General features: G+C 46.4%; 1 protein-coding gene across 2 annotated transcripts in view; it reads right to left on the bottom strand.

Annotated features, from left to right (window-relative positions):
- The window catches only part of ARHGEF16 (Rho guanine nucleotide exchange factor 16), a 440,772-nt gene that overhangs the window by 396,084 nt on the left and 30,308 nt on the right, over positions 1–14,380 (bottom strand). Inside the window, exon 1 of one of the 2 annotated variants that reach the window (XM_069610225.1) lies at positions 3,231–3,650. The exons of the other annotated variant lie outside the window; for it this stretch is intronic. Within the exon in view, the coding sequence (XP_069466326.1) occupies positions 3,231–3,255 (25 nt within the window). The 5' untranslated portion in view covers positions 3,256–3,650. Of the gene's footprint in view, positions 1–3,230; positions 3,651–14,380 lie in introns of those variants that run through there. 2 annotated transcript variants of the gene reach the window in all.

The raw sequence follows: 14,380 nt of genomic DNA, 5'->3' as shown, positions 1-14,380 counted from the left end.
TAGACAGCCAGCAGAGAGCTAGAATGGTGGCGATGGCCAATGTTATCACACCCTGGTGTGGGAGGGCTAGACAGCCAGCATGGACCTAGAATAATACTAATGGCCCAATGGTATCACGCCCTGGTGTGGGAGAGCTAGACAGCCAGTAGAGACCTAGAATGGTCCTAATGGCATCACGCCCTGTTGTGGAGGGCTAGACAGCCAGCAGAGAGCTAGAACAGTGCTAATGGCCCAATGGTATCATGCACTGGTGTGAGAGGGCTAGACAGCCAGCAGAGACCTAGAACAGTGCTAATGGACGAATGGTATCACGCCCTGGTGTGGGAGGGTTAGACAACCAGCAGAGACCTACAATTGCGTGAATGACCCACTAGTATCAAGCCTGGGTGTGAGAGAATTAGGCAGCCAGAAGAGACCGAGAATAGTGCTAATGACCACAGGGTATCAAGCGTGGGAGAATTAGACAGCCAGCAAAGACCTAAAATAAGGTTAATGACCCCTGCAGGGTATCACATATTGCTGTAGGAGGGTTAGACAGCCAACAGAGACCTAGAATAGTGATAATGACCCAATGCTATCAAGCGTGGGTGCGAGAGAATTAGGCAGCCAGCAGAGACCTAGAATAGCGGAAATGACCCAATGGTATTAATCTGGTGTGTGCCAGCAGAAAGGGGCCTTCATATACTTCCAAATAGACAAAGTTCTTATGTACGACGAAGCACCAAAAATATATCATGTTTCCAAATGATGATATCTCTTGATGAAGGCCCGCTCTGACCCCTCTGGCAGCTGGTGGGTCTATGGGGTAGGGGGTGGGATGTACTGCCAATCTTGATGTCACTCTGCGGTGGGAGCACAGCAGTCACTGAAAGTGATGGCAGCTTTTCATATCGAACCCTCGTTGCTTCCAAACTCAGCAATAATAATGTTACACGGTTATTCATACAGTTCTTCCAGCAAAGGTATGGGACATGTAACTTTACATATCAAGTTATTACAGAATAGCAAATTGGTACTGCTTTTATTGCCTTTGGAAGGGAAAACGCCTGAGTAGAGCCGGCAGGAAATAAGACCTGCAGATCAAAGACAGCCAGGCAGGTATTGGCCCATTGGGCAATATGCTATGGGGCGACCAGACCGGCTAGTGTGGACCTCTTCTGGGCCACTAAAACTAATTGCGGCCCTAGTCATCCGAAACTATGTCACAGGACGAATGCGCTTGGGAATACACCCTTAGCCGAAAATATTCACAAACCTCATGCCACCTCCATGGGGTGGACTGGACTATGGGGAACTCTGGAGGTAGAGAGAGAGAGAGAGAGAGGAGGGGGGGGGGGGGGGGGGGGGGGGGGTGTGTGTGTGTGTGTGTGTGTGTGTGTGTGTGTGTGTGTGTGTGTGTGTGTGTGTGTGTGTGTGTGTGTGTGTGTGTGTGTGTGTGTGTGTGTGTGTGTGTGTGTGTGTGTGTGTGTGTGTGTGTGTGTGTGTGTGTGTGTGTGTGTGTGTGTGTGTGTGTGTGTGTGTGTGTGTGTGTGTGTGTGTGTGTGTGTGTGTGTGTGTGTGTGTGTGTGTGTGTGTGTGTGTGTGTGTGTGTGTGTGTGTGTGTGTGTGTGTGTGTGTGAGAGAGAGAGAGAGAGAGAGAGAGAGAGAGAGAGAGAGAGAGAGAGAGAGAGAGAGAGAGAGAGAGACTGCTTGGACATAGCGCAGAGTGAGAAGGTGACAATTTGTGTGTAGGGTATAGGTGTGTGTTGCCAAGCAAGTGTTAATGGGCTGCAGGAGGAAGAAACGGAAGTGTGCCTGTGTGTGTCCGAGGTTTTTAGAGGTCTGTGTGCATGTAGCAGAGAGTGACCTGCGACAAGATAGGTTTTAGAGGTGAACCTATGTCTGAGAGAGACGTGTGTTAGGAAGGCTAGTGTCTATAAGAAAAGCGTGCACAGTGTGGTGCGAAAATGTGAGAGGGGCCACTATGCTTGGACTGGTCAATAGGGCAGTACCCAAAGTGGAGGCCTGTCATGCTAGTGAGGTGTGGTGACCAGATTAAAAAGTAAAAATTCTGGAACAGGGCAACTAACATAAAAGTAGGGCTAACTCTTGAAAGTGGCTCTCAAGGCACTAGACTTCAGTGGCGTCTGGAGGAGAAGGGGGTTCAAGTGTTACTGTTCAAAGAAACACAAATTATAATTAATTTATCACAAACGAACACTATCTCTTAAGTTGTAAAGCGCAGCATTTCTTCTGTGTGAGATTGTGCATTCATGCCTGCCATCTATGAAGACCGACTGCAAAAAAAACGGGACCAGTGCAGTTTCCAATGGGAACATAATCTTGAGAAAGGGGGACAGAGCACCAAAAACCGGGACAGTCCCAGCAAAACTGGGACGTCTGGTCACCTTATAGTGAGGGCCAGTTTTTGGGGACAAAAAGTGGGCCACTTTGAGTTACTTCATTTCACAGATAGCAGTTTTGACGAGTGTCGCCGAACCAATATTCTTTGAAATGCACAATTTACAACACATCTGACAACAGAATTACTGCTTGGGTACAACTCAAACAGCCTGTCACAAAAGGAATAGATTGCAATTTACGAGAGTGGGTCACTTTTTCAGGGGTGCCCGAGCCAATTTTATGCCCCTGTCCGGAGAAGAGGGACCACCACCGGTGCTTGTATATCCGTATAATCGCGCATCTGCATCCCTGCACACCGCAGGCGCAAGTTGCAATTATTCAGTAAAAAGAGTTGCGCTGACTTTCGCTGGGGCAAAATCGTGATATATAAATACCGCTAATAATAAGGTGCGTCTTTGAAGAGTCAGTGGGCCCGAGTCATGCACATTTTTTGCACAGTTCAAAGTGACTTTGCACTGCCGACACAAACCCCAATACATGGAACTGTGCAACGAGTCTTTGTGCAGTGCAAAGTTCATTTTGTACAGCAAAAAAGAATTTGCACTGCAAAAATACACTTTGCCCAGTTCCACGAATCAGGGTTAGTGTGTGCGAGCGAGTGAACGATACAAGCCACGCCAGCTGTGAAAGGTGGGCATATAATATATTGCCCATTTGTCAGGGGTTAAGGGCTGCGGCTGAAATACCAAGTGGCTACCCTGACAGTCACACATCTAGCTCCCAACTTCTTCGCTTAAGGCGGGTGCAGCTCCTCTCTAGGGCGCTTTTGGAAGGGGATACACCTCCTGCGCTACCACTTCTAAAACAAAGACTCCGCGGTCGTCTACCTCTGGCGACGCTCCTTTTCTTCATCGTGGTTTTGGGGAGTGGGGGCAGCCACGGCCTGTTCTTATCCAAAGGTTCAGGGCAGGCTGCGCTCCTGGAACTATCCCGCGCAGCACCCCCGCCGAGTCTGCCGAAGTGGCTGCTCCGGCCAGTGCGTAACTGGGAGGAAGGAATGAGATGAAGGTGGCCACTGTCTGCTGGCAGCCGCTGCTTCTCAGTAGTGCCCGCGACGGCCCATTAACAGCGTGGAAGCCTCTCCGAGAAGCGCCAGTGGCCTCTGGTAAACAAGTGCCAGCCGCGCGAGCCTGGCAGCACCTGCCCATTGAAAGCGCCGCCGTTCCCAGCATCAGGTGGAGAGTTCTGCGCAGGCGCTCTGCGCAGCCTTCTCACACAAGCGCACACGCTCTGGTCCAGCCAGCAATGCCTGGAAAAACTGGATGGGCAGCTTACACCGTAGAGGAGAAAGGGAGCGGTTGGGAGGGCGGAGCCAGTGGACTCAAGTTACCGGGAAGGAACAACACACCTGGGGTTCTGGAAATTCAACAACTTTCCCTCGTGGGACCTTAGGTTTCAGTTTGACTTCAGGCAGCGGGGTGCTCACATTTAGAGGCTGCAGGCCCAGACTCCGATGGACGAAGGGAGCGATACCCGTTCTAATCCCTCCCCCCAAAGGGGAGCATTTGAAACCTCAAAATAAGAAATGACAACGTTGCTCACCGGATTTTTGGATTAAACACTAGTGTTTGTTGAGCACGGTGTTGTGTTCGATTATGCTTGTGTATGGTAGCATGCGGCCAATATTAAAATTGACATTTTAAAATGTGTAGGAATGAGTTACTAAGGAAATAACTCAATGTGGGTGTGAGTGCGTGCGTGCGCGAACTTGTATTTTCGGATCACCAAAGGTAGGCCTCAAGCGACGCCTGGTAATGTGGCGCCTCGGAAATGCGATTATTGCAATAGCTTGGACGTCCTCTGCCAGTACAGACTGCACAATGTACCAACACGGCCGCATATAGCAGGCCAGGAGACAGATGTCAAGGGCTGACAGGGAAGACCTGGAACTGGGTTCATGAAGACTGGATTGACAGCAAGCAATTGAGCCTCATACAGCTCACCCATTAAGAAAATCCATTTGAGTTGAAGGGAGATCCACCGAGCCACCTTTTGCAGTATTGCGAAAACAATTTTCAGGAGTAAAACCGTATCCAAGTCTCCCATTGTAGGGATGGCCGCAGATGCATGGGGGCCCATTTCAAAATGACTGTGGGGGGGGGGTCGAAGGGGCTTGCCTTCAACTTGGACAGCCCACCTGCATATGTCAGCAACAAAATTGTATTTTAGTTTAAGGTTCTCAAATACGAAAGGGCAGTAACAACTGTAAAACCCTTTTTTGGGGGGGCACACGTGATTTAGGTTGGTGTAATTGTAGCCACACAGGGTGTATCACATCACACAATATATTGTAAGGAATGAGAAGAATCAATTCAGGGCAGCAGGTAAAGGACTTCCCTCAGGGAGGCAGGTGTGTGCTGCACACATTATAATGGAGCAGAGGTTTCCTAACGGAACCGCAATGGATGATTTGCCTGGGTCCATCACGGAGGTTACATAAAACAAGCCACACCTTGAGCTTCATTCATCTCCATGCATAGTAGTAGTATCGGAAGGATAGCTCAGGGGCAACGTGCTCGCCTTGGAAGCAAGACAACGCGGAGCAACATAGGTTCGATTCCCCAGGTCAGCACTTAGAAACCTCTGGGTATTAAGTGCATTATAAATAACCCATTATATCATAGTCCCTGACACACAGCAAAGAGCTGAAAGCAAGGGAAACATGGTCTATGATCATGGAAGACCTTTTGGGGAGGTTGTGTGTTTGGCAAGCAAATACACATTTAACGTGATGCAGACTTCAGTTGAAGACTGACGCTCCCTCAGGGCATATGTGTATGCCAAGAGTCTCATCTGATGTCTTGATTCTATGGAACAATCCTAGCTAATGCGTTGTCACGGGGTTAGGGTTGATACGCCCGAGACATGCATAGTATCTGGGACATGTTTATTGTCCTTTGCACCGCAGAACAGATGAAGGTAGCCAGCAGGAAGCTGAAACCCTGAATGACTACTTAATAGAAACTATTAAGCTTTCTTTGTAACTGCACTCCCAAATTTAGAGGTCCATTTAAAAGGTTGAAATGTCTTGAAGTTGGCCATGCTCCCTTGCCTGTCCTACCCTTTAATGCACCTAGTTTAGTGGTTCTGGTCTCATTACAGCTGTTAAAATAGCTCAGTGTGTTCAGCACTCGCTGCTGTGATCTATGCATGATCTGCAAGTCACAGGTTCGAAACCCGGCTAGGCCTACTCAGCCTTTCATCCTTTCCAGGTTGATAAATGAGTACCACCCTGGGTTGGCATGATGTATGTAAATATGTTCCATGTACGGCGCTTAGGTGTGAGCACTATATAAATAAACAAATCATCACAGGAGAGGCGTAGCTCGTCATACTCCGTGGCTGCACAGGTAAGTTACTGTCAAGCTATATGTAAACAAATATGGTACATGAGTTTGTGGAGTCGACGGTTCCAGACTTTGAGTGCACTACAAGGTCAATTTGACAATGCTCTTGTGTCCAGAACCCTGAAACCGCCTTGGTCAGCTGTCTACCGTTGTGAACCAATCATCGGATGTGGCAATATGAGAATCTAAGAAAGAACATGGCCTCGTGCTTCTGCTAAATCCATCTGCAGACCTGGACTGGTCTAGAGAGAAACAGGCTGATGCCTAAAGGCGGCCCGTTTGCTAATTTGATACACAATAAAGCCTGTGGTTTGGAACAATACTTTCCTGTACTTTGACTGCAAAAGTTGTCACAAATATTTCTGAAAATCTACCCAAGTATTTTTTACTTTCTTGTGAAAAGTTAGAAAATCAATAGTGTTGGCCAGTTCTAGTTTTGGCTCATACGGGTTGTTTTAGCAACATCTCACAACATCATACATATTTATGCGGTCTGTCGCCAGTGATGAAGTCTGGAAACTTCTATCAGACTAACCAAGTTGGTATTTTAGCCAGATCATTATTCCCCAGACATCATGGAATTCTGTTATGACTAGACTGTGGCATCCCGCGCTGCGTCTGGGAGAACCAGAATGCAGCCATGCTAGGTATGCATTAATACTCAGTATTGGACTATTAATGATGTAGCTACCTTTCATGACAAAAATTCAAACTGTAGCTGCACACATAATGTACTATCCTTTTACACACCCCCTTCAGCTTATTTCCCTAGTGTACATCCCTCCACCCATACACATGCCAATTAGACATGGGTGGCAAACGGTCTCGGCCAAGCCTTCAACCTTTAATGGTCATTACGCGCACACACACACATACTAGCACCTCCTAACTTTCCCATACTTTGGACTTGGGTTCCCAGAGGGCTTTCAACTACAGCGTGTTGGGACCATCCCCATGGTGAAAGACGCTATACAAATGACGAAATGAAATGGTTCAAGAGTGCATGTATCACCTGGTGGTTAAGCTCCACATATCTGGAGGCACACTCTCCTCGCTCAGCAAATCAAACAACCGGCTTCAATCACAAGTCGTCCGCAAAGAGGGGACCCGCAAATCATCTTCCTATTGTCACGCACAAACCTGCTGGAACTCGATCCCACTGTTGGCTTGGAATGCCCCCACAATTCTCCAATTTTGAAAATCTCTCAAAGAAATTGCCTTTTCAACCACACCTGACCAAGGACTAATCCCAATGGACACACATACTGACGCACAGACCTCAAAACACATTACTGCCTACTGTTGAAAGTCCACACGCTGGCTACCCGCACTGTGCAGCGGTCGACTGCTCTCGAGCTAGGTGGTCCTCACTTTGAACAATAAAATACATTTGATAAAAAGCCATACATGCAATCGGCACAAAACAGGCAAGCACTTTAAACAAACACTGTTCCATCAAACATCGGACACCTAGAACGCTTTCAATTACATTAGCAACAGTAGCAAACAATGCCAATAAGACACGTGCAAAACGTTGACCTTACAGCCACCCAAAATGCCGGCCTCAAAAAAAGGGGAGGATAATGATACATTAATAAGGCAGATTATTTTCATTCACATTTGCATCTACGACCATTCATGATTAGTCAAAACATCCTCACATGATCACGTGCCCTTAACCTTTCATTCATCCATCTTCAAAATCATGAAGTCATCTCTCCTGCAGGAAACCCATTCATCTCGCCTCATTCATTCACGCATCGTCCCTCGCGCCCATTCATCAATCCTCAGATTCACCTTCAATCACCCACCCCTCTTGTACCCTCTCTCCACTCCCTGTGCTTTTCCCTGCAACATACCAGCCCCCCAATCTTCCTATGGGCGTCTTTGAGCATGAACTTAGAAAATGCTTTCTCATACAACAGCCAAAATTATTAGATTGGTAAATGCTGTTTTTTTTTGTTGAGGTTTTCTATAGTGTTGGTCAGGACCTAACAGGCACCAGACCACCGAAGATAAACAGTTAAAGTTGACTTGCACAAGTAGAAATGGAAATGAATGAGTGTTATTAATCAGCAAACACAGTTGCAACATCTACAAGCATAAAAGAGCATGCAAAAATGGTGAAACTATACAGACGACGACCCAGTATTCCCCAGACACCCCTGGTTGCCACAGAATTCATCGTTCGACATTTGTATTTGTAATTTATATAGCGCTTTACACCAAAGCGCTGAACAAAAACCCTTCCAGAACAATCAATATAAAATGATAGAATTAAATAACTAGATAAATACACTAGGCCCTAGGATTCAGGTGCTCAGAGTTTGCAGGCATGGAGTTAGCGGAAAAAAAATTCCAACATGGATGCTCAAATGTCAGGAGTACACGTGCGCAAAGACAGACATGTCAGTATTAGATAGACATGCCTTGACCCCGTGCAACGTTTCAATGGTGCCCTGAAGTGATTATCTCGGTTTGATTGATATTTTATTTCTATCGCGCTCGTACACAAGTGTTTCAGAGCGCGACAAGGCAAGGGAGGGGAACAGGGGAGAACAAAACAGCGATCTTACTAGGCCCAGTGACATTGAGAACGTGCAAGTGCATGGGAGAGGGGGGAGGGGAAAAGTGCAGGCTCAGAATAAACAAGTGGTGATAACAATCCAACTGCGAAACAAAGGACAGGTGACAAACACAATTCTCCAAGGCCTGCAATAGTGGTTAATCTGTTTGAAAAAGCTCAATGGGGCCGATTCTTAAAACTCTTTCCAGATTTACATGTGGGAAGTGATCATGTCAGGAACACTTCCGCATGCCGCCAGGAGGACGATTCATGAAAGTGAGTGGGCCAGCCAAAATGAGTTTTCACTGGCGGATCTGAAGAGAAATTGCAGGTCTAAGACATGGCGCAGCAATGGCGAGACACATGAAAACGCATCCCCGGTTCACAAGGGGAGATGACTCGCTGTGTTTCAGTCCCTGGAGGGGGCCCGACTCTTTATGGTCTACCCTGCCCCACTGCAGGATCAAGCACAACTCTGACAGGGCTTGGCACAGACCACCAGTACATTCCTTTAGCGCCACTGAGAAACACCAATGCTTGGCATGTACATTTCTATCTTCTGTCACCCAGTGGCGTATCCATGAATCACATTTAGGGGGGGAACAGAGGGCACCACAGACAAAAGTAGGGGGGCCACCTATCCCAAAATGACGCGGACAAAGTGGTCCAAAATGGCCCGGGGAGGGGGAGGAAAAAATCATGCATTTATACATTAAGCGATTCTGTTGTATATATGTTTATGTCTTGATGTTAACGATATTGTCTCATCCTATATAGATATTGAAAATATATATCGGTATATCTACAAAACACGATATATCGCCCAGCACACAAACAGCAACAGTTAAGTTCATTCCTGGTTTCAGGCCTTCATGGGCAATGTGTTCAGATGTTGCCTGTGGTCATTGGCTGGTAATGGACACCTGCCATTTTATGCACTTTGAAATGACACAATGTCTATATTGTGTCCCGATCACATCTCCTGTAGGGGGCCCTTTCACAAGTGTGCCATTAATATCCGCGGTTCGTGATGCCTTTTTGTACATCTCGCATCTGGCTTCGGGTGCTTTTCTGTAAGGTCTGTGCAGATCGCAATTGGGGGCTGCGAGTTCCTTTCTCAGCAGTGTCTTTGTGTGGCCATATTATAGTGCATATGTAGCAAGAGCACTGAGAATATCCAGCCGCGCATGTGAACTAGAGGAGCAGAGTGTGTGTCAGTGTGCACGCTACAACAGCGGTCAACCAACGCAAGATAGGATCCTTTAAAGCAGTGTCCTCTGCAGAAATGGAGCCACTCTGATGTCTCCAGGGCAGTGTGTCCCTTTCAGGCCAGAAGAAAGAAACAGGCTAAGCAAGAGACCTGTAAACGTGCAAGAGATGGCTGGGGAAGGAGGACAGCAGATTACATCACTGAGCCCCCTGCTTCCCTCAGCGAAGCTGTGGGCTCGGCCGGGAAACCCTTGTCATGGCCAAACTAATCGCCAAGACCTCAATTTGAATTTCAACAAATCGGCGGCCGAGCCGATTGTTGAAATTCAAATTGGGATCTTTTTACACTGTGTCCTCACTCCCTCAGGCAGGTCAGGGGGCAGGGCTTGCCTTTTCACCTAGCTGTGCATGCATGCAATAGCAAAGGCAAGCCCTGGACCCGGACTGCTGACCATTACCCCTGTGCCGCTGTTCTGTGCTCACCTTTATGGTGCGTTCTTCACTGCATTTGCCGTGGCCATAGTCAGCCCCGGCTGCAGCATTGTTGCACTGTGGTTGTCGTCTGTGTGTCTGTGCCCGCCCCGTGCCAGCGGACCACAAGCAGCACTGCAGAGAGAGTAGCCCAGGTAGGGGACAGAAGAGTATCCAGCATTGCAAGAGAGAGGGGGCGAGCCACGAAATAAAGTACTGCTACTTTTCCCCCCCAAAGGCAGTGCACGTAATTCCATACAGTCATTTGTGCCCCCAAACCGCCTACCCCTGCCCAAATGTACTTTTTTGGTGATATTATTGGCAGATGGCATTTAACACAACAACAAAAATAAAACTCTAGGATCATTACAGCTGCAAGAAACTCATCCTTCTGTCCAGGCGCTCTGGGACGAAACACATGCAAATCTCCTAATTTGCATATGGATTGAACCAACAGAAATTACTTCACAGAAATTTACATCGCAATGAGCTTCATTAGTCTTTGATACTTGAAGGCACCATGGAAGTGACTTTAGAATAAGTTGCCATAACTAAGCCAAGCAGCAAATAACTTTGTCGTGCAAAATACCAGAATTTCACTATTATATATAGAACAACTCTATAGTTATTAGGCTTTTTTTAAATAACAGCATGATATATGACCATAAGCTATGAATTCAATCACTTACAGAGCTTCAGATAAGACACAGTGCGATTAAATGATTTGCCCAGGATCACACGCTTTGGTTAAATGGTGAAACCAGGATGTGGACAATTTTAGCAACTGAGCACATATTCCAATGCTTAGTTGATCTAGATATTTATTAAAGTTTTGCTTTGCATTATATGTGCTTAAATCATACTTTATTAATACAAATGCCTTGGAAGCAAACCTCATTATGTAATAAGCTATCCTTTCAGAGTAAAATAATTATACACTATACACATCGTCATAGAAATATGTTGAGCAATAACAGTATGGCTTTAGTTTTATTTTCCCCATCCTGCATGCAAAGTCACAATAGCACCATACAGATTACTGTGAGCCTAACAAAACAAAGTCATAGCCATTATTTCATAAAGCCTGTAACATTATGGACGGCTCTCACTTCCGGTCACTTCCTCCCATTTCCATTTCTAAAGAGGTAAAAGTCCCTGCTAATAGTCCCCCCATCAGTGCCCAATGGCTCACATTGAAATGCTCTGTTGACACAGAGCATTGTAAGAGCCCACCTGCTGCCCAGAGCTCCTTGGGATATTGTCCTGCAAGGTGTCCTCTTGCCAGGTAAATGAGTGTGCTGAGCACGAATTGCTCAGCACACATTGTCCTGCCAGCGGGACACCTTTCCCGTTGGTCACCCTTATTGAAGTGCGTAACGGGAGAAGTGTCACACTGACAAATATCCTAGTCTTTCCCTCCCTGCCCCCCGCCCCCAACTCGGTACGCCACTGTAGGGGGAAATAAGGGAGGGGCACAGGTTTGCAGAGGAGGCCCCCTCTGGCCCCACCCTGGCAACGCCACTGCTGTCACCCCCCGAAACATCAGCGGTCATATGAAAATAGCTTTTACAGTGCTGGATGCTTTTAGACCGATCCCAGAAAACATGTGGACATGGAACAGAACACAGACTGTCACCCACGTGCTTGACCAATGAATGTCTAGAGGTCAGAAATAATCCCCACCTCTTGGAAATGGATGGAGCGGCTGGCTGCAGGGGCCACACATTGGATCATACGAAAATAGAGGTGGAAATAATGCCGAAGCCAAACATACCAAAATTCGAGACCCCCATTTTACCACATATATATGTGAGGCGTGGGTTAAGTCAATATACAAGTTGAAGGCGTATTGGGGGAGGTGGTAAAAAGACGCAAAAACAAATATTTGGTATTTTCGGCTTTGACATTTTTTCACAGTCTTCGCATAGAGCCCAACGCGCCTGCTGCCAGACCCCCGCTGCATGCGCATACCGAATCTGGAAATTTCCATGGAGGGAGATGGAAGAGCAGACAGGGGTCTTCATTCAGCAAAAAGCAAATGGGGCTCAGGTTGGTAGGGTGGAAAGAGCTGGGCTGCGCAGAACTTTTTCCAGAGGAGTGAGTCATTGTTCAAGGTGACACAGTTCTCCCCAGCAATCCAGCTATCAGTTAAGATTTCGAGAAAGAACCTGGAATGGTCACGTGACCAGGTTCCCTTCTCAGCGGAGTGAAAGAGGCCCAACCTCATTTCACAATGACCCTAGTGCTGTCCCCAATCTTTGTGATGAAGCATCCATGTTCACGTTATTAAGATTGGGCAGATATTTGCATTTTTATTGAGGAGCAAGTCATGTGACCCCGGTAGTTCTAGTCTCATGGACCAGAAATAGAGGAAGGACAGAGAAGCCGGGCATTGTGCACCTGTAAAAGGTGAGAAGTACAGAAGAGAGCAGCACGTAGCTGAGACGCCGGGAGAAATAAATAAAGCAAAAGGTGCCAAAACAAACTGGGAAGATGCCAATGAAAAAAGTACAGCAACAGGATTACTTAACCCATAAATTACCATCCCCCTTGACAACTGAGGGATGATTTCTGGGAAGCTGACCGAAGCAGGAGATGAGGGCAACAAAGGGTGGACTGGTGGTCAAGGTTGTGGTGACAGGAAGTGCAGGAGGTCCCTGGAAACAAGGAGCAGAAGCCAATCCCGGGAGCATCAGACAATGAAGGTCTGACGGGCAGAGTGATACTAGTGGGATGAGGTGAATGGCGGCTGCTGTACCAGAATGTACGAAGGGGGAACAAGGCAGTGAAGAGCAGCTAAAGGAGGTTGAAGGTGACCCGAGGGAAGAATATGGGGAACCACAGTGTCATCCAAGAAAGATGCATGCAGGGAGTTGTGGTTCTAACATGAAAGAGTACATCATTTGAAGTTGGGGAGTTGGGGGTTGTCTGGGAGCCAGTTACAGTCCAGAAATGTTCAGATTATCGGGGAATCTCATGAGACGTGCTTGGGAACAAAAATGCATCACAAAGCAATAAGAGAAAGGGAGTATTGGGAGGGGGCCAGTGAGGTAAAAATCAACTGAGGTGGGTGGGGGGGGACCTGGGAAAGAGTCAGAGGCACATGGGGAGTGCCTGCAAGGTCTTTTTAATTTTCGAGTGGCATCGTAGTAGTACGTGTGAGATTACCGCCATAGTTATAAGAACATAAAAAAAAGAAAAAAATGGGGCACATCTGTTGTGATCACATTTACTAAGCAGGGGAAATTGGTCTTTGTGACAGAGGGCCAGGTCAGTGAGCCCAAAAGAAACCTATTGGTGCAACATGTGCAGTGGTCACAGCCAAATGCCATGATGAGTGGGCTTGAAAGAAGCCTATTGTATTAAAATATATAGTGGGCACTGCCAAAGGTCATGGCCACTGGCCAGGGCCGACGGCCTTGGCTAGAGGGCCCCAAGGAAACCTATAGGTGGAACATGTACAGTGGCCACAGCCGAAGTCCATGGCTAGTGGGCCCTAAAGAAACCTATTGGTGCAACATGTACGGTGGCCATGGCTAGTGGGCCTCTATAGTACCAAAAGAAAATGTGAAATTCATTGAAAAAACATTAGTTAAGGTGATCAGAATTAACGCAACAAAACCCTTGAAATTGAGTAGATGTAGGAATTGACGATCAGCTTAACTCGACGTCCCCCTGTTGCAAAGCCCATAAGCACACCCATAACAGATGGAATTCACAATGAAAAAAAAGATTAGAAGCCGGAAAAATAGCTCATTGGGTTGAGCGCTCACTGGTTCAATCCGTTTGTGATCTTCAGGTCACATGCTCGAACCCTGGCAAGGCCAGCTTAGCCTTCCATCCTTCCGAGGTAGATAAAGGAGTACCAACTCTTGTTTGGTGATATTGTATGTATATGTGTTCTATGTAAAGCACTAAGGCATGAGTGTTATAAATAACACATCATTAGATCCTAGGGGTCATCAACAGGGGTACGCTGAGTTGCGATGATCATCACTTTCCACATTAACTGAATTTCAAGTGTTTTGTTGTGTTAAATCTGATCACCTTAACTGTACCTTAACTAAAGTTCTTTCAATTAATATATACATACATACACATAAATAATCAATATAACATGTGCAATGACTAAACAATTTATAACATATTGTGAACATTTTTAGGAATTATAATCCATTTAATATAGATATAAATGTAAATTGGATAGCAGTTTATAAACAGTTATGGATTTTCTGGGAATACTTGAAAGCTTGAAACATTATTTCAAAAAGTGTATTATTTTTCTGCATAACAATTGTTTTGCTATTTTAAAGCAACTTCACTATTTATATAACAAAAATGTATACATATATAATTTTTAAAAGCAGTTTAAAAAATTCTAAAA

The sequence above is a fragment of the Ambystoma mexicanum genome, chromosome 8 (assembly GCF_040938575.1).
Source record: "Ambystoma mexicanum isolate Mex_15411 chromosome 8, UKY_AmexF1_1, whole genome shotgun sequence".
Classification (NCBI taxonomy): Eukaryota; Metazoa; Chordata; class Amphibia; order Caudata; family Ambystomatidae; genus Ambystoma; species Ambystoma mexicanum.
This window is presented reverse-complemented; position numbering and strand designations above follow the sequence as displayed.